This window comes from Pocillopora verrucosa, chromosome 12 (genome assembly GCF_036669915.1).
Source record: "Pocillopora verrucosa isolate sample1 chromosome 12, ASM3666991v2, whole genome shotgun sequence".
Classification (NCBI taxonomy): Eukaryota; Metazoa; Cnidaria; class Anthozoa; order Scleractinia; family Pocilloporidae; genus Pocillopora; species Pocillopora verrucosa.
Genome location: NC_089323.1, coordinates 1,023,107 through 1,047,607, shown reverse-complemented (window position 1 = coordinate 1,047,607; position 24,501 = coordinate 1,023,107). Strand labels below are relative to the sequence as shown.

Sequence of the window (24,501 nt, the reverse complement as noted above, 5' to 3'; positions counted from 1 at the left end):
TTAAGTCTCCTTTAAAAATTACAACATTTTATCAAATTTTCACTTAATGTGTTAATGGGCGGTATTTTACAAATCCTTCAATTGAACTGTTACCGTGGGAGGGAAAACGGAGCCCAGTAAGTACCATCTCACGTTTTTCATCAAATTTTTTCACCGTCTCAGTTTTTTTTCTCGGCACGACTTTAATTTTCCGGTACGACTTCAATTTTCTGGCAAGATGATTTTAATTTTGCGGTACGACTTTAGTTTTCCGACACGACTTTAATTTTCCGGCATGATTTTTTTCGGCACGTTCTTTTTACTTCATGGTAAGTAAAGATCACTCTTTTTTATTGCTCTGTCAGCCAGTTTGACTTTATTTGTACGGATTATGTAAAATGTGACATGTCTACGATGACGTCAATTGTTAAAAATTCACCCCTATTTTTCTTTTGTCGTTTTTTTTTTTCTGTGCCACCTCGTTTTTCCACAAAGATATTATTTATCTTAGCCGGTTATGGAATAACTTTCCCTTAAATTTCTCGTGTGCGTACACGAAATCAAGACTTGAGAGAAAGATTAGGTGTTCTTAAGTAAACGTGCATATGGCTTATTCAAAAAAGACAAACTGGAATATATGGTTACAAGTTGACGACAGATTTCGTTGAGAATTATTTTCACACACGTCAGGGGGGGATTGCGGGGTGGAAAATTTTTTTCAGGGGGGATTACATGGTTCTTAACGTACGGTAATGGGAGGGAATCAGTCGTGGCCTTCAGAGTATTAAGAGGGGGGACCGTGATATTGAAAATCGACTGCCAATTAATTGTAAATGAAGGGGATTGTGAGAATGTGACAGAGCCTTAGGTTAACCCCCCCTTGGTGATAAAAAAATGACCTGTCTCTAAGATAAACGGTTTTGCGTTCAGCGTAGGCTTAGCCTGCAATAAGCTTCATCAAATCCTCTTGGATTTGTCCATATCCACTTGGCTGCTGGGTCGATCCCTGCGATATTACCGTATTCTGCGACCACCACGGCCGCTGACCACGGACTGTCATCAAAATCCGGGGAACTCCATCCGGGGAACCAATGAAGACTACATTTCCAGCTTTCATTGGTTACCAGGCCGTTGCTGAATGAACCAAGTATTCCAGAATCCAAAGACGCGCTCATTCCTTTAATTGACACAACTTTTGTAAATCTTGGGATAAGGAACTGTTGAATCTTTTTCCAATCACAATGGTGTTCCCCAAGACTTTTACCATCGATAAACATTTCCATGGTATCATGACAGGTAAACAATGCAATGAGATCTAGAAGTAGTGGAAAAGGTGTAAGTAACGACTGTATTTCTGAGAGAGCGCGTGGAAATAATTTTAATACAAACGTTGTATCTTTAACTCTTCATCGAGGCCTCTGTAGATGATGTATAATATCTTTTTTGCAACTAGTTATTTTTCTTCTTTTTGGCTGGTTTGTGAACTAGTTGGTTTGTCTTTTTTTCAGCAATATGTTCTCAAGGTCACACAGGGGCAGCCAATGGACAAACTTGTAACCATATCAATTCTTTTGGCAAATTTACGGGGATATTTAAGCAACACGATGGAAGACCGAACAAGAAGTTCTTAGGAGTTTCAGCTTAAACTTTACCACTGCGGTAGCAATTTTGTGAGCAGAATTTTTCCCCTTTGCCGATGTATTATTAAAAAAGGGTATGGGAAATGCTTGACAGTGTTTGTGATGGTGAAGATAATTTAGATGCGTCCTGAAATTTATCCACAAAGCTAAAAAATATCTTGTACGAAATTCCGTGCGTTAATACTGTAAGAAAGATGGCAAATTTTCCATGGTCTTCGAATAAATGAAAATATCTTTCCGGCGCTTTTGTTACGAGCTCTTTCGCTTAATCTTAACGGTTCCTCACCTTTACTTGGTTTTATGTGTGATAACCTCGCCTGCAAGTCAAGGGTGAAAGTTTAGTTGGACCAAGTCAAAAATCATTCATAACAACATTATTATAGACAGTATTTCTTTACGGGGAACGAATCCATTCGAATTCCAATGGATTCGCAGCTCAGTTCAGTAAAAGCACCCAAGTGAAATCTGGTTTAAATGGGTTCAGACCTCATCAATTAGACCTAAATTGTTTTAATTTTTAATTTTGCTTTGGTTTTAGTTTGCTTAAGAGTAACAACGTATCGAAACGACCAGGTTATAATCTGATTTAAAGGAGTCGTATTACCCCGAGGTCAAAACTTACTTTTTTTTATTTTTATTTTTTCAAGAAAAGTGGTGAACAAAAATCAAGCTTATCTCGCATTGAGGTGAGAAAGATTATTGCTTTTATTTTAAATTTCGTTCGAAATAATCACCAAAAACTGGGTGCTGACTCTTTCCTTGCAACCTAGCTTCACCGCAATATTCAAATCTGATAAAAAAAAATAAAATGACAAAACATTTGCTGATGCTTAACTTTGAACGTCATTTTGCCTTATTTCGTGGTTACAAGCGCGCGCAAAATATGGGAGCAAACTGCACTAATATACATTGCCGGCTTGGGACTAAAAGAGCAGAGTTACATAAAGGTCTAATAATAATTAAGCTTATAAGAGCGAAAATTGAATAAAGAAAGCTTTAACTAAAAGTTATTCTTCTATGTTTTAATGTTGAATCACATTTGGCGTCTTAAGCTTCAGTTGTAGATTCGGGTTCATTTGTTTGACTTAAACTGCGCAATCAAAAAAATTATTTTCAGTGGGTCAACGGTAATTTTGCATTGTTTACCACTGCGCTCGCGAAGTATATTAATTGTAATTTTTTTGACTGGTGAGTTTTCAAGGTTGCATGGAGTTGAATGATAGTATGTAAATAAAAAAACTGCAGAATTAACAAATTGTAAATGCAAAGAGACTGTAAAGAAACGTGTCAAACATTTTCCACGAACGTGAACAGAGATGAACTCTGAGTCCTTCGAGAACATTCAGTTTGATCTTAATGTGTGGTCAGATACCAACTGGAGCGCAGATGACTCTATGGTAAACTAAACCATGACTGGGCTTCATACGTAAGAAATTTTCTTGCATATACTGTTAGCAACAGCAATGTAGAAGGAGCCTCGTGTGGCGATCGAGAGCAACAATTAGATATTCTAATGGTAAATTCAAGCATTTGTGACAGCTGTCTTAAAAACATCTTTCCTTGCCCGCGATATTTTTTGTATGCATTAAGCGGTCAAAAAGACATAAAGTAAGTAGCATCGATAAAATTATCCATTTTACGCCCAAAGAAAAAGAAATATTGGACTTTTGAATTCGTCAATCGCTGGTGATCGGCTAGAGCAAACCGAGTGAGAGATAACTCTCGTATTCGAAATGCTAATTTATTTTACCTCAAAAGAAACCATTTCGTGAAAAATCCATCCAGAATCCTTGATAAGACTCTTTTCATCATCACAGCGATCTACCAAACCCCAATCGTTAAGCTCACAGATTTTTCCAGGCAGAAAAAAGTTATACGAGATGCAATTTGTAAGTTTTTGACACTCTTCAATACACTGAAGCCAGTTGATACCATAAAGAGTTTTAACCACATGCCCAGTGAATAGACTGTTTTGAACGGTGAAATGTCCACATAAGTTCCGACTATAGATAGTCACAAGGACTATTGGCAAAAATATGCGCCGCATGAGATGCATTGGAACAACAGATCAGAAGTGTAGATTCGGAAATGAATTTTAAAAAGGCGAGGTATATTGTCACCTGGACTCCTGGCAATTATGATACGGTTTGGTCACCAAAATTAATGGTCAACATTTACTGCAGATTTTCGGCTTTAATTTACATGCAACACAACAGTTTGCATTTCTATTGGTCAAAAAGATGTCTCTGCAGCAAAACTGCCTCTTTAAGTGCTAACAAATATAAATAGACAAACCAGTTTTATTTTAAACGTCATTATGGAAGAGCGCAAAAATGTAATAGAAACACTGAAGCTTTGCCTTAAACTGCGAAACTTAAAATTCGCGGATATGCATTTGTCAGAGCCGTAATTCAAATTATGTAAACAGTTGAGATCAACAGGAAAAATGCTAAACTGATGTTCCTTTTGCCCAAATTGTTCCGGAAGTGAGTAAAAATAAGTTTTCTTTTAATTATGTTTAATTATTTTAATATATATTTTAAATTTTATGAAAAGAAAAATCGTCAGATTTAAGACTGCAGCTTTGAGTTGAGCCGAATAAAATTTGAAGATGTGGATTTAATTGGTAACCAGTTCAATGATCGGTTAATCTGGCTTTTACATCAACTACCACGTAAATGAATGAGACACAAATGAATTATTTTCTTATGGAAAGAGTTGAAGTTCTTCATCATGGCGAAGTATAATAATTCATTTTACGACCTTGAGACAAACGATCAGGGTATATCATTTAAGAATTGTTTGTTTTTAACCCAAGAATAAACTAGAGAACAGTGCCTTAAAGCAACCAGTTGGTGCAGACAAAGACAAAACATACTGGTCTTTTAGTTTCACGCCGAATATTCAAAGATCTCTGTTCCTTTTCCAGTCACTAACCTTAAGAAAAAAATAACATAAACAGACAAAAGTTAAGTATCAATACCAAAACAAAGCAAAAGGAAGCAATGAAAAAAAGACCGAGATAGGAAAAGTATTAAAACCGGTAAATGCGAGATGATTAATTTTCTGCATAACTCGGGACGAACGGACGAATCTCCCCTTCTCTCCCCTCCCCCTTCTTTTTGCAATCGCTGACCCCATTTTATAGAGTAGTTAATCAACTTTAAAGTATTTAAGACAGCCAAAGTTTGTGGTGTGTCTGTGAGTAATGCAGTATGTACCAAAGGCTTACAGGAGTTAGTAAAGTAAACAAAAGAACTGCAGATATGCGGACAGCTAACTATGATTAATTCATTTAAAAGGAAAATCTATTCAGGTTGTTCAAACAAAATGAAATGATAATTCAAAATATGCATGCCTTTGTAGATAAGATTTAAATATATTAGCTTTGACACGCTTTAAAGTTCAGCAAATCAAGCAAAGCTGATTATCGTAGGACTTAGACAACAACACAGGCCGGGTTCGATCGACGAATATTCAGCTAAGGAGCAACGCCATTCTCCGGAGATTGGGAGAAACTGAGTTGAATTGTGCGCTCCGCATGTTAAAATTCTGTGAACGAATTCCAATGCCTCCTGTGTCTGAAAAAACAACTAAAGTTGAAACGGCTTCGTCTCGAGGTAAAACATCATTTCTTGGCAATTTCTACCATCTATTGTTATCATAGCTGACGATATCTAAGTTCCTTGCAATAGCATTGGAAAAATTATAGAGCTAATTTATTTCCAACTTCTAAAGTTGACACAGTAGGTCTAATTGAATAGTTTGCATGTATTGAACTTTCGGACAGCTATCGAGTACAATCTGTTGCAGTCCAAACTGTTTATGAAAACGGTCAATATCAAAGTCTGCGGCTCCTTCCCCGTAAAACGGAAATTGGGGGAGAGTAACCTCCCACGTTTCGTTACGTCGAATATAGTTGACACGGTATAAACTTAGTTTGGGAAAACATTCATGCTTTGAATATTCCATCAGGATAGCACTTGGCGAAAAGATATTCCTGGTCTGTTATATAGACAGACTTAACACTTTTAAGATTTCAGAGAGGCTTTCCTTAGCCTACGAACTATGTAAAACACACTTTGGGAAATGTTAGTGGGTTAAAGGCTTAAGTCGTTTAAGGCTTAAGTCGTTTGAGGATGAGTGCCCTGATTTCAAAACGCTTTGCCGTCCCTGTCTTGAAATAAAAGTATGAAGTTATTTTGGATGATTTTCTATTAAGGATCGAAGTGGAACTGCTTTCCTCTCCACTAGGATACACGGCACAAATAAAGGAATTTGTCGAGACTACCATAACCATAGAAAAAGAAACTACGGGACTCGGTTTAGGAGTTGTTGGTGGATCCGACACATATCTGGTATGAGAGTTATTAGAGGAAGTTCATGATTATTACTCATTTTCATTTTAGTTAAGAAGAAACTCAGCAAGCTCGCGTTTGAAATCATACCCCATGTGCCATCTATGTTTTTCAAAATTCATTTTTAGAATTTGGAGACAAGCCCACAAATTGTTCATTAATGATCTTATTGTTTGCAAAATTAACCAGACGCTGACTCAATTTTGTAGCAGGTCATTCAGTGACTCAAATTTTGATAAGCACGTACTGCTGCAAAAGTGTAAAGTGCATAAGCAGCGAAAGAACGATGCGAGAGCTCCAGGTCCATTCAGGATCATATATGGTGTGTCATGTTCACGTACGATTAAAATACTTAACGCTAATGTTGTGGATTCATCATTTTTAGGGAGGTGTGGTCATAAACGTGATTGAACCTGGAGGCGCAGCAGCTAAGGATGGAAGAATTGCAGTCGGAGACCAAATTATTATGGTATGTTAACGAGACAGAATAAAGCTTAGTGAAGAATCCCCTCAAAGAGCTACGTTACGTAGTCAAGGCTATGATTAGATTAGATAGATCCTAGGGACTAGCAACAACTGTCTTATGTCTTTAGGTAAATGGTGAAAACCTGCAGCAAATGAACCATAAAAATGTGGTCTCTGCTCTGAGGTTAGCTCCATCTCCAGTAAGTCTAACCATCTTGCGAGAGGATCCCGAGAAGATTTTCACTTCAATCGAAGGTAATAAGTTGTCGTAATATTCAACAAATCCTTTTAAACAAACTCAATGATTTTCAAAACAGATGATGAATAATAGATTATCAAAGTGTTGTTGCGTATACCCCTTTTGTTGACCAGAGGATTGTTAAATCTCCTTCTGTCAAAAATAGAACCATCGACCATCTTTGAAGTGAATTTGGTGAAATCCTTCACTGAATACTTGGGACTAAGCATTCTCGGGAGAAAGTAAGTTTCCAAATAATTTAACCATATCTTCTACCATACATTATGGTGTTTTGATAATGATATTACGTAAATTAATAGCAACGAAGAAATCACATAATCTAAATGAAATATATAATTTGGCAAAGATTTGCTCTCTTTCTCTTTATCTCCACGATCGAAGTGACCCTGATTCACATTTTTAAAAATGAAGACTGTGTGCAGTTTACAAAAGACTCAGTGCACGAATTTGTTTCAACTGTAACAGAATAAAAATTTATCATTTGGTTTCACAGTCGTTATTTTTTTCTCTCCTGGTCATAATTACAGGGATAAGAAAGGTGTATTTGTTAGTTATGTGGTAAGTGACATTTTTATTGTCTTGATAAAATTTACCTTATCCCCTGTGTAAGGATCTGTCGTATTTGTTAGATTCCCCCTCATTGGCAGTTAATAGACAGTCAATTTTCTCTAGTCCCACCTCTATACTCTGTTGGCAAGGACTAATCCGCCTCGGGTCCACCCTGAAAACCATGTGATTGCCCCAAAATCCTTCAAACTCCCCCCTTGCGATAGACAAAAAACTGGTCCCTGACGGGCCGGACTTGGGAGACGATTTACAAGATCTGCATGACCTCACAATTCACAAGCCCTGATACTCTGAAATGGCACAAGGTTATTTAAATCATGTTATTGTTCTCTTATTTCAGTCAGAGGACAGCATTGCATACAAAGAGGGATCGATCCATCAGGGGGACAGGATTCTGGAGGTGAACGGTGTGAATCTTAAGAAAACAACACAAGAAGAGGCCTGTAAAGTTTTACAGGTCAGAAGAAAACTGTTAGCTCCGAACATGGTGTAGCGTGAGTACCAGTCTTTCCAAGGGGAGTGGGGGGGGATGGGGGAGAGAAAAAGTAGAAAAGCCCTTCCTCATGCTCTCGTTTGTCTCCACTTCCCCTTCCACTGGAAGGCCTGGTACTCAGACTAAATATGGAAAATAAAATCTGCTTACGAGACTGATTTGGAAGGTTGTTTTAGCTTATCCTGGTTTCTGTGGTATGGTTTGTTCAGAGTATAGCCATTTCTGTTGTATGGGATGTACATCGCTTTTTATCCCACATCATTAAAAGTTACATGAGAATCATTTATACCACTGGGTTGAGACGGGCACCTTGAGAGCTAGGCATGCAAAAGTTTGAGACCACTACGAAAGTTCTATCTGAAAGATTTTTTCTTTTAATACTAATAATAGTGATGGTATAGTATGATCGTCCCAGTGAGTGTAGTCCTGAGAGGTACCGTTGTCGATAATAGTGACTGACATTTCTACAACCTGAGTGAAAGTTATCATCCGAGTCAAGTGAATAATCGTTCTCAGTCGAATGTACTAAGTGCGGTAAACTGATTGGTCAGTTAAGCTATGATGTTAATGACTCTAAGACTCAAGTGGCGTAAGTTGGTCATAATAATAGTAATAAGTTATATAAAAAGTCATAAATTTTCATTAACTATAGCGGGTCTTGGGACACTTTACTGAGAGCTTTTATTAGACTGCATAAGGGTTAATCGCGATGAACAATAAAAACATTTTATTGCGTTCAAAGATTGTATCAGGATGATCATATTTCGTTTTAATCCTACTTAGCGCGCTTACGGAACTGTCAAGCTGAAGATTGGACGTATTCCTTCTCTGCATTCGTCTCTGTGCTCACCCAAAACCAAAACGTCCTACATCAACCACGCTCTTGAAGACGATGGAGGTAAAGTTTTTAGTGTTGCACTGAGAAAATTATTCTAGCCACTTTGCACTACGCACATGGCGGGACATGGGCAGGAAGTTTTCGACTGAGAGTGCTCCAATAGCGTAGTATTTGTCGTTCGGGGCACGTAAGGTTGTTTGTGGTTGTATCCGATTTTCCACTTTGTTATGACAAAGGTAGGATGGGAGGACGTGCACCCATCGGCCACACCCTATTTTCAGTCTTGCTGGATGTCAGAATTTGGGGATGATTTAAAGATAGTCTAAGATTGATGAATCAAGGAATAAGCCTTAAGAACTGGTCCTGTCTTGGTTCCAACGAAAATTACCAATCTTTTTTCAGGTCTCAGCAAGGAGTTTCGTCGCTACAATAGTGTGGGCTCAGTTCAAAAGAAAAAGCGCAAAATCCCGCTTGACTTTAAGAACCAGGTCCCGACCAGACGACGGTCAGTAAGCTGCAGAGACTACAGCCAGGCCTCGGGAATTGACCTTGATGGATTGGAGCGAGCCTCCTCTGAGCATGACATTAGAAGTCAGTGTCAGAATTTTTCCTGAATTGTTATTGCTGTTTTTGCTTTGTTGTTGTTGCTTTTATTTTGTTGTTGCTGCCGATGCCGTTGCTGACGTCTAAGGCTTCCACGATACCGGGTACAGAATACTATTTGTCGAAGAAATATAGTTACTTCTCAGTTTCAGCTTTATTAAGAAATCTCCATCATATATATTCCTCAAATCCCCAACCTAACCCTTAGCCCTTTCAGTCGACTTGTCTTACGTGAATGGAATCACGGTTCCTAGGCTCGTAGGAAAGTACCAAAGATTATTCAGGTTCGTTATTTGCAATATGTATCAATCAATACCATCTTTAACAATCATCTCCCCTTTTTCTTTTCTTGTTCCCTCTCTAATATTTACCTATGTTAACAAAAGATTCTGTGAAGGCTTGCTCTACCCATAATGCATGCTCTAAAAAAAATTGTCCTCCTTACTTTCTTTAGGTTTCCTTTTAGCTATCTTCTGTTAGGCATACCTCCGTAATATTTGATTTGAAAACATCTTTTGAAGGGATATGATTTTAAGTGATGTGTTATTTTCGGTCATGTCAGATTTGTATTAAAGTTTCATTTTTCATTCATTTGCAGAAACCAATCAACCTAAGCATGATAAAAGAAGTAAGGAGCCTCGAGAGAGATTTCGATACGTGTATCCAGAGCGGATTGAGCTGTCGTTCAACGAGCAAATAAATCAAGGGTCTTATCAGAGAGAAGGTAGTTTCTCTTAGAACGAGTTTTGATGGAGTGTCGAAAAATGAAAAGTAGAGATATTGGAACGATCAATCAGAACAATTTACATTATCAACGCCGCTGATGAAATTAAATTATCTTGTAATACCTTCCATCAACGCAGCATAACAGTTTCTCTAGGAACTTACCTCATTTATTCATTTAACTGTTTATACGTCTGTTTTATGTTTTAGATTACGTATGAAAAGAAGCCAAAACGCCACCAAGCGTAACAGAAAAGGAGAAAATACAAGCAATGACTCGGTGATTAACAAATTTTAAGAGTATATGAGAGATATGAAGGTAAAGCAAGGCAAGAATAGGCCACAAGAGATGAGTCTACCACGAAATTATAAAATATGTTTTGAAAGATGAACAGGATACAATTAAAAGTCATCAGTGATTCATGTTTACTCATCATTATGATCTAGCGAATGAAGAATTTTACCTACCTTGTACAGTGTAATAAACTGCAGCAAATTAATGTACTGACCAGTAGCTTTCGTATGAATGGTCACACACAAGGGTTTGATTCACGGGCTTAGAACTACCTCGTGCAGCATTGTGAACAATACCACATGAAGGTACTGCTCCTAAAGGAACCTTCATTTGGAGGGTCACACGCTGGCATTTCATCCACGTGCTTAAAAGTTAGAACCACCTTGTTTCATGTACAGCGTAATAAACAGTATCATACGAAAGCACTGCTCAATAGCGCTGTTTTTAAATGTTCATCTTAAAATTTCATTCCTAAACTGATGAGATTGGAAACGCTTTGTTCAACATAATAAACGAAAACACTCAATAGCATTGGTTGGTAGCCGCAGAGTTAGAACTACCTGCACCATAAACAGTGCTACAAATCAATTTATTACGTCCATTTTGAAATCTCTAGCGACCCTTGTTATCTGATTGGCTCCCAATGGTGGGCTTTATTCACAAATCTCACCATTCTTAGCTCTAAATCGCATCTTTTTTCTATGACCAACGAGAAAGCTTTAATAAAGTGCAACAACCAATTGCTTGTTTAAAAAAACCAAACTAATTAGAGGAAAATCGAAAAAACAACTTATGCAACTTTCTACAAACTCGCTTACAACTGGATAACCAAAATATTTGTACCACCAAGAGATCCTGTATCTGAGCGACTGAATTTTACCGTTTCAAAATGTATTTACTTTGTGTTGTGCAATTTTGGTCTGAAATCATACTTGTGATTTCAGATCAAAATAAACTCTACTCAGTTAAATTACCATTATAAATCTGTAAAAATTGCGCAAAAAATTATATCTACTCTAAGATGTCAAAATAGAGAGGAATCACAATTGAAATCAAAATTCACTGCCAACAATACCTTCTGCTGGATTAAATTTGTGCATTATTTTTTAAATTTAGATGAGAAAAAACAAAACGATGTTACTCCGTATTTCTTGTTTAGATATTGCGTCTTATAACCTATTACAAAGCTCATTGTGATGTAATTAAGCGAAAATTAATTCCAGGTTTAAAAAAATTAATAAATTTATGGCAGGCGTTATCATCAATTTTTTTTCTGGAAATTCCTCTTCATCTGAATGATAAACGAACGAACGTGCCTGTCAATGGAACCCTAAATTAGGAACAATAAAAATATTCTTATAGTCATTTCAGCGTACAAAATAAGAAAAAAAACTTTGATTTAAAGATATAAAAGGAAACAATTGCCATCTTGTGATCTCTGTTTACGTTTCCTTATTTTCATTACTTGCTTAGCTTGAGGTAGAGTGTTTACCCAAAGGTGCGCCATAAATCGTTCTCTGGTTTGCGACTATTTTTTTTACATTTTGTTCAAACTGTGACCCCGTATGATTCGTATGAACTCGTATGCAGTAGAGTAGGTCTTATTACCCTGCATTTACTTTGAAATAAAAATGCATGTAAAGGTTTCTGCAACAGTTTAAAGAGACCAGCATCTAATTTCTCTTTGCAGTATCACCGCTGGATAAAACACTAAGGGCACGAGAATAAAGGAAATGATCACCGACCGAGAGAAGCTCTCGACTGGTGAACAAATTATTCTTGGTAGTACCATAGGAAATGTATAGGGAATAGTGCGGAGACTGATTTCAGGATGTGAAGGGTTAAAAAAGTAAGAGTTTGCAAATTATGTTTTTTTCCAGCATGATTTTGAGCTTTTGAGATGAAAAAAATATATATATATAGATATATATCTAAAAGAACAAAACTATGTTTATAGCACCAAGCTTGGACTCGGCACAAAGTACGACATTTTAGGTCTTTTAACAGTAAAATTAAAGAAGACTATTCTATTTACAAATGTTTGAAAATTATGGCTTCCAAATGCAAGCACTAACCATCCTAATGCAAATAAAAGGCTATCTTCAATGTAATTTTAAAATCTTTGATTGCTGAAAGATTGGTCGTATAATATCTGATCCTTGCCCAATACTCGTTTGAATTTTAAAATCTTTCCTACAAATTGTGCCAAAAGAGTGGTTTTCGCTGATGAAAGATTCAACCCAAAATTGGTTTGCTCGCACCTTTTTCTTGTTGATATCGGACACAATTCAGACAATAAAATTGCAAATTTTTTCTCACTTTTGATCTCAAAACCACGTTTTGATCATGAAAACCTAAGCAATTTACTTAACTTGTCTGCTCATTTAATTACGAACTCTTCCGTTTTTTTGGCAAAAGGCAATTTTTGACACTCCACTTTTTTCGTTGTTTGATCAAGAAAACTCTGTAGCATTGTCATTGAAACTCGCTCAAGACTCACTGCGGAATACAATCACAGTTGAAATGAGTCTTCTTAGTTTGATATTTAAGCCCTAAGTTCATAACGAGCGGCTTTTTCTGCTTATAATCTTTGGGCGGACTGTGGGGAGAATTGAAAAGAAAACATTAGCTCTGAAAACAAATTAAATAAAGTTGAGTGAAAATTGTGAGAAATTTCTAGCAAGAATGGATTGTGTTCTTGTCAGCGGCTTTAACCGATGACCAATCAGACAGGAGTATTAATTACTTCCCGACTCTTTTGCATTAAGGACAGGTGATAGAGGAACGGTGTGAATTAAACGCCGAAACCACAATCTAACACTTTAAAGTTATCAATTATATTTTTTCGGAACAACAGCTACCTCACTTCTGGCGAAGTTTTATAGGAAAACCCCCAAGGATTGTGACAAAGTTCGAAAAAATTCGTTCCTGTACGATTAAATTGTGTTTAATAGTACACGCCAGCAGAAGCAAAAGATGGTTTCGCAGTGGACAACGGCTTCAGTTGTCATTACATCCTTGCCTCTCACAATCGTTATATTGATCGGAATCTTTGGAAATTTAATGGTTGTCTTTATTAGTACGAAAGGTAACAGAGTTCGTACGAAAGGCCGTGCTCTCATCGCAAGTTTAGCTTTTGCAGACACTTTGGAATCGACAAATCTGCTATTTATGCTTGTATCTGTGATTAGTTATGGAAAATGGATCTTCGCGGAAGAGCTGTGTCAATTAAACGGGTTTATGACAACAGAGTTTGTCATTTCATCCATGTACAGTCTCACTGCAATAAGCATCAACCGCTACTATATGGTGGTAAGACAGAATTACTATCGCAGAGTTTTTAATGCAAGGAATCAGGCGTTAATGATTGCATGTATCTGGTGCATACCACTGCCGTTTGCCATCGGACCTTTGCTAGGATGGTCAAAATTTGAATTCCAATCCGGAAAATGTCTATGTATCTTTTTCTTCAGTCGCTCAGTCGTTTTTTCTACGACGCTCCTTTTCGTTGCTGTTCCTCTGCCTATCGGGATAATTGGTTTCTGTTGCTTTAAAGTTTACAAGCAGGTCCGGGAACATTCGCGACAATTGACATCAATGACTACACATGCACCTTCTGTTAACGTAGAGGAGGTACGCATCACAAAGACTCTCGCTGTGGTCATCGGTGCTTACCTAATTTGTTTCATACCAGCTGCTATAATAAATTTAATTGAAATGGTCCAACCCAGCTTTAAAATCCCACTTTGGATCGACATTTTGTCCATGATACTGGTATTTTGCAATCACGCCAATAATCCTGTGATCTACGGTGCGTTGAACAAACAATATCGCCGTGCTTTTAAAGACATCATGAAAAACCTTCTGGCCGGCCGATGTTCTCTGGAGAAAACCTCAGACAGCTCGGCAAATAACAGCACTATCACTGGCATGAGTCCAGCACCAAGATCGAGAGGATTGTTTAAAACCTCGGCAAAAGTGGCCGCAATTGCTCAGTCGCGGAAAACGAACCAGGCAACCATTGGAATACCTGCAAGAATGCTGGAGCCGACAACGGTCGCTAGTTGCTGAGACATTTTGTACATATGTTGTGTAAATAAAAGAAAAGAAACAGCGTAAAAATGTTCTAACTTAAGGTCATAAAACACAAATAGCTTTTTTTCAATGCTGCATGATTCATATCGACAGCAGTAATAATTTTTGCCGTGGTAGGTTGAATTTCGAATTCGCATAAACGTGCACGAATATTAACATGAACCCTATTAAAAATCGTAAAAGTGTAAATTATGTTTTGTTATTCCGCCAAATCTCCAAGTGGGTTTGAGTTTCCTAAGTAATAATTTTCTTGCCTGAACCTAATAGAGTATATTTACTTATTTATCGTTTATCTACTAAGAAGGGTCACTCTACTTCGTCAAACTAAATTGCATATGCATGAAATCAGTTGAAGAAACTCGTGTGCTCTGAGCTCTTTGAGGGCAGAATGGTATTCACAAAATTGTTACAAAACAGCAGGTGAGCGGGCATTATGGATTTCAAAATGTCATATTTGTTAAATATCATTGGTGGTTTGATCATTAAGGGAAGTGCTCAGGAGAAAACTCTTAAATTTGGAAATAAATTGTTCATCACTCAAAATCTGCGCAGTACGTTATTTCCTGTGTATAGATCGGGACACGAGAAAGAAGAAAAATTATGTATGCTGCAACAAAATATAAATCATTTATTGAAAACAATATGGTATATCGACAGTTTAGACATTTTCATTCTTTGCCAATAGATGACAAAAGTATCTTTTTTTCCAGTTATTATGATTTCTGGAGTTTAAATAATCAAAACTGCCCCAGTTGGTATATTTTTGGGCATCTTCTCGATGGCATTTTCCAACTCTCTAAATTAAACTTGAATTTTCAGAAGAATTTGTGAGGAGTATTATGGCTTATATGTGTGGTTAACTAATTAGATCACCTGCTTTCAACTTTAACAATTAACAAGTTGATTTGAAACGCCACAATTCGGTTCCGCAGTTTTATTTTTGTGTCATAGGGAGCTAAATGCGAACGTGATCTCTTGAAATGTCTGGCTGGCGTCCAGCGCACATTTCGAAATAAAATTTTGCGATCATAAATGCATGGTTTGTAATAATTTTCCAAAATACTATTAAAGATATTTGTCACATTTAATTATTTTGACAATATCTCAATATATGAAGTTTCTATCATAGAGGCAAAGACTCCGCGCCATTTATTTCCTATCGTTGGGCCAGAGCCTGAAATCTTGCGTCTAAAAAATGCAAACAGGAAAATTTCATCAACATATGTTGGACTCTTAGAAAGTTTAACGAGCCATTTACGGAAGGGAAATCCTACATTGCCTTTCTTTATCGGTTTTTACAGTTTTTACGACTAATTTTTAGAAGGTGTTAATCTACTATCAGCTCATTGTTCAATTTTAGCTCCTAATTTCAAATTTTCCAAAACAAATTTTATTCAATTTCACAAAACACTGAGAAAAGTGAAAATAACAAAATATTATGCGCAAAATTTGACCGATAGCCATCATCCAGAATTTGACAAAAAGTATTTCTAAAATCTAGTTTCTGGGCAACAGTGTCTATTTCCACCTCTTAGGATCCACAGACGAGCAGCTAAACAAATGGCAAATTATCCTCGCTGTTCTTTTCAGGGAAATGTAAACCAAAAAGACGACAGCAAATTAATTTTTGTTACATAAAGCTTAGCGGGTCGTTGAGCGAATTACGAAAATATGAAAGCATGGTTAGAAAAAAAACCACTATCACAAATATGACACCATTAAAATTTTCTTTATTATTATAGTTATTTGTTTCCGTTTTTTCACAATAACCTCTTCAGAATTGACACAAATTTAGGGATTTATAATTTTAAAATCAGACACCAAAGGCCGCGAATAAATATTGACAAATTATCATCCATGAATGTAATATTATTCTATCCTCGTTATTTCATAAATTAATATCCATGTCTTTTGTTCCAATTTATATCGCATATTCAAATTAAAAGCGACACTTCTACATTTTGCCGAAAGTGACCGGCCGGGCTCGAGGTTCGAGACCGACAACATCTTCGGGATATGTTCGACATTTCAACGAGGTCTAGCGATAAGATAAATTGTTGGAACTTGCGAGACGAGGAAAATCGGATCAATATCAGTATCTGGGCAACTGCCACCTACCCCTCCCCTAACCCGACGTTATTATCAATTGACTGTTGTTGAGTTAGGGGAGGGGTAGGTGGGCAGTTGCCCAGATACTGATATTGATCGGGAAAATCTTGGGGGTTGGCATGCATTTGTTTTCGAAAACTGTTATGACAACAGTTATTAGGTGCGGTTTTTAGATCCATGTTCAGTGGAAGGAAAAAGGAGTAAAATAATCTCCCCTCGTTCGTTTTTGCTGAAATCTTTGATCTTTGATCTTCCTCAAAGATGCTAAAACGATTAAGACACTGGTTGTAAGCAAAAAATTATTTTGGCCTTAGTACCCTTATATTTGGTCAAAATTTGGAGTCCAGCTAAATTCAATAGACTCTAAGTGTTCATGCTTGATTTCACGAAAGGTCAACAGGAGACGTACGTATGAAGATAAACTTCTTAAACTTAGCCAGTCAAACGGAAGGACGGTATAATTTGGGTCAAATGCAATGTGGTTTTTATTTAGTCTTCCGCTTATCTGAAAAAGATAAATTAATCATTGAGTCCCTAATCTCATCATTTATCTATTTCAGATTACGTAAAGCAAATAGTTCTTCTTGTGAGTGATGACATTTCGCGCGCGAGAACATCCCCGAACAACCTATAAAACTCTCTTACCGGAAAAGCAGATTGTGTAAGAACGCGGACATTTTTTACAATGAATGATTTTGTTCCTGTAGTTGGACGCCAAGGTCGTAGCTATTTAAGCCAAGCCCTGTTGGAGGAAAGCGAGGTTCAAAGCCAGATCTCTGTGGGTTCAAGCAAACAGCGTCGCATTTCAGGAGAGAGCACGAAAAGCGATCGGAAAATCTCTACCCAAGAGGAAAGTCGAAAGATTTCAGTTCCTGGACGACGAATTTCTGCTGCGTCATATTTCAGCAGCTGGAAGAAACCAACGGAAACGAGTGCTGTAAAGGAACAGAGAAGGAGGTTGATGGAGAATACTTATCGCCTTGAACCGAAGATTCGACTCCCTGAAGGAACCGTTCGTGCAATTATCACAGAAGCTTTGGATACCTTAAAGTCACATTCATACAGCGCCACTCATTCGCCGTTTATTGCTAAGTTACTGACCACTCGTATACTAGAAAGTGTGAAGCAGTTGAACATTGAGCGCTACAAGTTTGTTTGTCTGGTTACCATTGGAACGAAAGGATCTCAGGATTTAAGAATAGCAAGTCGGTGCCTGTGGGACGATCAGTTTGATACATTTGTCAGTGTTTGCTTTGAAAGACAAGAATTTTTCGCGGTGGGAACAGTTTATGGTGTTTATTTTGAATAGCATTTATTCTCCTTTTGGAGAATTTTCATCCCGTGTTTAGAAACTGATAACAATTGTGGCAACCGTTGCTGGAGAAATTCAATACTGCAGTTTGTGGTCGACATCCTCCATTCAGAAATACTTTACCGTCTAGGACCGACTCCGTGCATCGTTTAAATACGTTAGCGTTCATTTTTATTCTCAGAGACGTCAGCCAACTCCACTGAAGCAACTGATACGCGGTGAGGAGAATTGCGCCAGTGAGAAAGTGAAATTACTTATCTTGTCACTGAATTAGACAAAACAGACTCTAAAATAGCACTGGCGTGAGATAAAAGATCGGGCATTAGGTTAACAAAACATCATGTGGTTAGATTTCGAGATTCCAAAGAGTTTATTAGGATTAATCCGGTAGGAAATACGTTGCTCTCGGATGGGATCAATTATCTTTCAAGTTATCTTTCAATTCTCTTACCTGACGATCTTACGTTTTCTTAATAGCTTTTACTGTGAATTTGGTGTTACATCTCTACAATTCATCCACAGTGTACTAAAAATTCTTAGGATAACTTATACGGGCAGATCGATCTCTAGAGTTAGAGGTCAGTTTATTTTTGTCAACCGATAATTGGACTAGCTATTAAAACTTACCAGAGAATTGTGTATGGTTTACACGCACAATCTTTTAACAGATAATCGGCCAGAATGATCGACGAATCAGTGGCAGAGGTTGAGACTCGTTATAAGCGCCGAATAATCTGGTTTGAGAATCTGCGAGATCCAAAAAGAACTCAGTTTATCGCAAGGTACTGCTTTGACGAAATATCTGACGCTAAAATTGTATGTTGAAGTTTATCTTAATTCTTTTTTTGGGATATATCAACTTCTATACAACACATGCGACAACGATCGCAACCGTAACACTAATTGAGACCCTCGGTCACGGTTTTCAGGACAATTCCGAGGATTTCAAACCTTTGACAGAAAGGAGTACTATTTGCCTCCCCCTGGGGTGGAAAACTGAAACAAGGTCAATGAAAATATCTGTTAATTATTCAGTCCGCCTTAAAGGCGTTTCTATTTTTCCATATATTTCTTTGATAAGGATTAGAGATTTATGCATCAACTGCTCGCAGCTGCGCGTTATTTTCAGGAGGTTTTTGGGCTCACAATTTTTGTCTGTGGCTTTTTCAAGTTCTTTCGCTCTTGTCATTACAAAGAACAAAGAAAAATCTTTCAGTTTAAACTGAAGTACTTTATCAACAGAATGATAAATTATTTACAAAAAAATACAGTCGCAATCTTTTTTATTTAGTAGGTAAATTGGTCTGTGTTTCAGTGATATTATTGCATGTTTGCAAGTTTTCAGTTTTTTTTTTAGAATTAGTATTAATTTTTCCTGAGACGTAATCAGATGACTCAGACCTAATTCGAGGATTTAAGTTTCCGGCGGTCAGAGAACTTTTTTTTAACAAGAAAACCTTGTAAAGTGAGTAAACTTTGCTTTTGTGCCGCAAAATTAAAACATGCTCATCCAAGCTTTTAAAATCTATTGTTTATGGCGAGATTATTACCCCACTTATAATTGTTCTTTTGGTAATTGAGCCCGTGCGCCAGAGAACTATTTGAATAAGCTAATGCCTCAGTGTTGTAGAAACAGTCAGGCTTCGTTGATCAAACTTAGCAAGACACGCAAACTTTGTGAAAATGAACGAAGGTAGTTCCTCTGGCAGAAGGCAAAGCCATTATAGTCGCACACTGTCGGAAGAAACCGAATCCAATGCGGTTTTATTCGAGAGTTCTGTAGAGAAGATTGGACGTCAACGAAGTCCTTCCGTGGAAAGCGAGCAAAGCGTTCGCAAAGTCTCCCAAGAAAGCAACCTTTCGCGAAAGATTACTGGACTGTCAAGACGTATATCTGCCGCGTCTTTCTTCTCCAATTTCAAGAAGCCAGCTGTTGAAACAAAACCAACGGATGAAAAATTGAAGAAAACCTTCGAGAATACGTACCGATTGGAGCCAAAGATTCGTTTTCCAGAAGGAAAGGTTCGGGTGGTGATTCAAGAAGCTTTGGATACTTTAGACTCCCATACATACAGTGCTCATCACACGCCGTTTCTCGTCAAGTTGCTGACTGCTCGGATACTGGAAAACGTAAAACAGCTGAACATTGAGCGATACAAGATTGTTTGTATGATTACCCTTGGAACAAAAGAGTCCCAAGGAGTCAGAGTGGCAAGTCGCTGTCTGTGGAATAGCCACTTCGATACGTGTGTTAGCGCGTGTTTTGAGAGAGAAAAATTCTTTGCTGTTGGAACAGTTTACGGTATTTATTACGAGTAAAAAGCCTCGTATTGAACATAACAGTGAAGTCATTTACTGATATCAGTACTCAGCATTTTTGTGTGAACTCCGGGTTTAATTTTCGTAGAGGACGTTGCATGCTGTACCTCGACTTCGGGTAAAGTGACAACTAATTCCTGACTGTTTGTAGACCTAAATCTCAAGTATTTATCAATGCCATCTCTCTTGTCACAAGATCTTTATAAATCAATCACTCCACATAATAATTTGCTAACATAAGTGCGCCGTCAATAAATGAGAATATAATATTTCATCTGTCATTTGCGACAAATCAATTGTAGCATAACAATATTAATTAAGAAGCTTGTGAAATTTGACTTAACTAAATTTTTATGTTTTGTACATTTGAGTTTTGGCTTTGTAATCCTTTCGACTCTATTGGGTGAATGTTATTAAAAAGGAGAATCAACATAGGTAGTTTATATTTAGAAATAAGGGCATACGGCGGGGATTTACGCTCTAATGGCGCATAGTAAAAATGAAACTGTTTCGACGCATTCAATTAGACAAGTTTTTTGATTGTTAAGAATTTATCTACAAAGTATTTGGATGTCGATGTACTGTTCAAAGCGATCTTAAATTAATTAAAAAACAACTTTTCAAACCTTATAATCATTCTTAATCTATAAACACACACAGCTTTAGTGGTAATCAACGTCACCATTGGTAAGCGGAATAATCAAAAGCTCTTGACGATTTTAAATCGATGCTCACAGAGATAAGTGTTTTTAAAACGGGGCAGAAAGATGAATATACTGATTCTTGCTGAGCAGAGAACTATCTCCACTGTTAGGAAAAAACTTAAGCATTGTGATAAATTTGAAATTTTGTATTTTGACTAGACGTCGCAAGACTAAACGGTTGCATGAACATGAAAGCCAAGTTTGTGATAAGCAAATATGTCAAAATTTGGCGCATAATTGGAAATTTACTTGTTAAACTCGTCTGTTAAGTGATGAGCAGAATCTTTCCGAAGATTCACCCACTTAATTACCTACCTAAAACTTATAAACGTAAGAGAATATTTGTTAGTGAAAACATGGAATATGATTTATGATGAAAGGAACCATTCTGGACACTTCGCGTGCATTAATTGCAACCGACGCCGTCCAGTTGACGTCGGAACTCGTCATGCCTTTGTCTTTGGCCAAAAATTGGACCAATTAATTTGAATTTCTATCACGTACGCGAACTGAAAAATGCAAGAGGCATAAAGAAAGACTGACCCCACAATGCTGAGAGAAGATGTAAAGAGAGTAGAATTCAAGGAAATTAGAATACTTTATAAGGTTGAGTTCCCTTAGGAACAAAGCGATGAAACACCAGTCATGCGCACGTGGATCACTTTTGGCCAACGGCGCGCCAATTTTCCACGCAGAATTTTTAAGAAACGTATCGAGATAAACTTTGTGTCAGTAAGAATTGAAACTCTGAGAGAAAGCTGAGAATGAAACAATTGAAAGTAGAGAAGGATGAGACTCTTCGAGCGCAAAAGGTATCTAACTACGTTTCGGCTTCACTAGAAAAGTTATGAGCTTCTAAATTATTAGCTGGTGTGGTCGTTTTCTAACAGCTCCAGTGAAACAATTTGGATTCACAGCCTTATAGCACAATGCAAGGCCTCTATTTAACTTATGCTACTTCAAAGGCTTTTCAACGTTTGCACATGCGCATATGTTTTACTGCGGTGTATCCAGGAAGCGGCCGCAGTTACGTCAAAACAGACGCAAGCAGAGTTGTTTACCTTTCTCTTCAACATTTCAATTGCATCGATAAACTACGTGTACACTGTTTTGCATTGCGACTTGTCAGATTTTAAACAAAGCAAAGACGCTTGTCGAATCGTTTGCCACACCCCATCAACAAGATTCTTTCCTCAAGACGCTATTAGGTTTTCAAACATACCATCTGCCATGAGGCGGCCATTTTGAGTTTTTCCTTACACGTTCAGTTGTTTGCTAAGTGTCTCTGTTACTCGTAATACACACCATACACTACACCAAAGGCGAACAGGTCTCCTTTTTCAAAATAATATTGAGCATAGCTGTCATGTCTCAGATCCCAAACACATCTGCTCACCAGGCGCACGCTCTCCCCTCTCTTCTGACCTATGGATACAATACAGATGATTTTATGCCTGGAAAACTCCAAATGTTTAACCTGTTCTTTGATCAAGTCTGCAAGGATTTTGCACATTTTTTGATAATTGCGGCGATCATCGTGTTCCTCGTGTTCCTCAAGCAAGTTTTCTTCAAAAGTTTTCTTGATGATCTCTGTAACTTTCCAGTGTTCAAACATCTTCTCTGGCTCTGTGCGAAAAGAATTCTCTAGAGTTCCTTGCTCCGGGATTCGTTCTTGTCCGCTGGATTGAGTAGTTACGGATGCCCTTCTTGATCTTGTGTATCTTCTCCTTCGAGACGCACCATCCCCCGATCGGAAATGTGGTATCTTTACAGACTCCGAATCTGACGAAGCTGCTTCATTGAATCCAATCGTCGTCACTGTGTTCGATCTTTGTCTTCGACTTCCGCCTTCTTCTGGATCTAAAAAACGATAGGCGGCACTCACGTCTGTTCCTCCAACATAGTGTTCATGATCATTTGCTGAAGCCGTGTGCGTTGTAGCAGATCGCCGCCTTCCCGGAAGCTCCTCTCTGCTGGGTTGAACTAGTTTCTGTACCTGGTTTGATGGATCATCGCAATACGTGACTGCAAACGCTCCCTCGTCGTTTATTTTTTTCTTCTCAGAGAGAAGACTCGATGACAGTTCTTTGATCTTTAGAGCGGTGCTTCGTGCTGCTACGACAGAATGAATTCTTGGCGGCCCTAGGTCAGTCATTTTATTTACAAACCAATCTTCACGCTGATGAAGAAATTCTCACTAAAAAAATCCGATGTGAAGCACCACACAACTTCCTCAACTGAAATCTGTTGTCGATATGTTTAGCCCTGTTGTCAATGACTTAGTCCACAAAAGCAGCTTACGCGTAATTTCCGTCTGTTTAATTTGTTATTCTCCTCAAGACGAAAAGCTACTGATATTTGCATTATGTTTGTACAAGAATTTAAAGGTCAAAGTCTCAGACCCTAACCAGCCTTCCAATTGGCTCAATGAAAATAATATTTCACACCAATGTAAAGAAAGTGAGCTGATGGTAATAAACTTGTTGTTGTAGTTTTAGAGCGCGCCGCGACGATATAACGATGGAAATACCTAAGACATATCGCATTACATCAGAAACCCGTTGTCATTCGTTGAATAATTATCTGTACCCCGGCAAACTTGGCTAGAGTAATTATATTCTAAAACAAATTTTCCTTTTTCTTCTCAGTCGTGAAAAGCATTTTCAAGAAATGATCGATACTTTCGTTTATTTCAAACCTATTTACTTTGCTTAAGATTATAATACAACACTCATTTGAAATTGAAAAACATCTCTCTGACATATCCATCCCAAAATAATGGAAAATGTCATGAAAATAGTTTCTACTTTTTCCTTGATGGGATTTTGTCGCGGTCGTGCAAAATGGCCACTCACCTCTTCCCCTGACGGGTTTCGCGCACTACTCATCGACACTCATTTGTGTGTAATATTTAGCTAACTTGTGCTCGATGCAACACAAAAGCTCTCGAGGGATGGCTTGATCTTGATAGGGCGACTAAAGAGTCACTGAAAAATTGTGTTCGAAAGTGAACTATCATTTACATCAACTACTGCGTGAGAATAGGGCTATTTGGCATTGAAAGTAATCTGGGACTACCTTGGTCTTGCTTTTTCACGTGCCCTTGTGATTGCAATTGGTGCAGAAAACTCACGCCACCCTCACAAATAATCAGATAGGAAACTAAAACCAATCTGGTTTCTCTCGTTTTTCCGCGCTTAAAAAGTTTGCGTGTTTTGAGTTTACTTTATAATTTGTTTTTTTTTCGATTCTTCTTTATTCTGGCTTTTGTGATTACTTTAATGACGAATGCCTGTCAGTCAAAAAATGCGCTTTACCTATGCTGTCTTATGTTAATTTTAGCCATAGCGTGAGTCCTAAATCTTGGTGTAAACAAAGTTTCATTAAAGTCAATAGAATTTATCTAAAACCTTGCTTAAGTCATGTTTTGTACAAAAGATAAAAATAGATAAATTAAACACGAAGTATTTAAGAGTTAGAATTTATTACCATAAGCACGTCTTCTTTCTGCGAAGGAAACAACGTATCAAGACTTCTTTCGCCATTTAAAATATCTCGGTTCTAATTCTTCAGCTATCAAAACTCTCGTTTCTACAAAGATATTCTAAAAATTCTGTAAACTGTTTACTTGAATTCCTTGGCAGTGAACTGTTAAGACAAGTTTGTGACGTGATCAAAAATGGTCGTTAAGGACATTTCTTAGAATATTTGCTTCATAAACTAAAAGTTCTTGAAAACTCTT

The 24,501-nt window shown here is 37.5% G+C and overlaps 6 protein-coding genes across 6 annotated transcripts; 4 read left to right on the top strand and 2 right to left on the bottom strand.

Annotated features, from left to right (window-relative positions):
• Positions 1-862: 862 nt before the first annotated feature.
• LOC136277360 (uncharacterized) lies at positions 863-3,666 on the bottom strand. Its single transcript, XM_066159388.1, has 3 exons — positions 3,370-3,666; positions 1,906-1,936; positions 863-1,294 (listed from the first exon to the last, which is right to left on the bottom strand). The coding sequence occupies exons 1-3, from the start codon at positions 3,664-3,666 to the stop codon at positions 906-908; spliced, it is 717 nt and encodes a 238-aa protein (XP_066015485.1). The 3' UTR covers positions 863-905.
• Positions 3,667-5,005: 1,339 nt separating this feature from the next.
• LOC131769608 (multiple PDZ domain protein) lies at positions 5,006-11,722 on the top strand. Its single transcript, XM_059085333.2, has 11 exons — positions 5,006-5,239; positions 5,874-5,977; positions 6,363-6,446; positions 6,571-6,697; positions 6,847-6,922; positions 7,229-7,259; positions 7,609-7,725; positions 8,545-8,659; positions 9,002-9,190; positions 9,801-9,926; positions 10,136-11,722. The coding sequence occupies exons 1-11, from the start codon at positions 5,161-5,163 to the stop codon at positions 10,144-10,146; spliced, it is 1,059 nt and encodes a 352-aa protein (XP_058941316.1). The 5' UTR covers positions 5,006-5,160; the 3' UTR covers positions 10,147-11,722.
• A 1,474-nt stretch (positions 11,723-13,196) lies between these two features.
• On the top strand, positions 13,197-14,291 carry LOC131769586 (melatonin receptor type 1B-like). Its single transcript, XM_059085312.2, has one exon. The coding sequence runs from the start codon at positions 13,197-13,199 to the stop codon at positions 14,289-14,291; it is 1,095 nt and encodes a 364-aa protein (XP_058941295.2).
• Positions 14,292-16,936: 2,645 nt separating this feature from the next.
• Positions 16,937-19,045, top strand: LOC131769618 (dynein light chain Tctex-type 5-like). Its single transcript, XM_059085346.2, has one exon. The coding sequence runs from the start codon at positions 17,110-17,112 to the stop codon at positions 17,731-17,733; it is 624 nt and encodes a 207-aa protein (XP_058941329.2). The 5' UTR covers positions 16,937-17,109; the 3' UTR covers positions 17,734-19,045.
• A 150-nt stretch (positions 19,046-19,195) lies between these two features.
• On the top strand, positions 19,196-20,324 carry LOC131769619 (dynein light chain Tctex-type 5-B-like). The gene has a single exon (XM_059085347.2). It carries the CDS (start codon positions 19,420-19,422, stop codon positions 20,053-20,055), a length of 636 nt encoding a protein of 211 aa, XP_058941330.2. The 5' UTR covers positions 19,196-19,419; the 3' UTR covers positions 20,056-20,324.
• A 12-nt stretch (positions 20,325-20,336) lies between these two features.
• Positions 20,337-23,059, bottom strand: LOC131769616 (dynein light chain Tctex-type protein 2B-like). Its single transcript, XM_059085344.2, has one exon. It carries the CDS (start codon positions 22,912-22,914, stop codon positions 22,048-22,050), a length of 867 nt encoding a protein of 288 aa, XP_058941327.2. The 5' UTR covers positions 22,915-23,059; the 3' UTR covers positions 20,337-22,047.
• Positions 23,060-24,501: the final 1,442 nt, after the last annotated feature.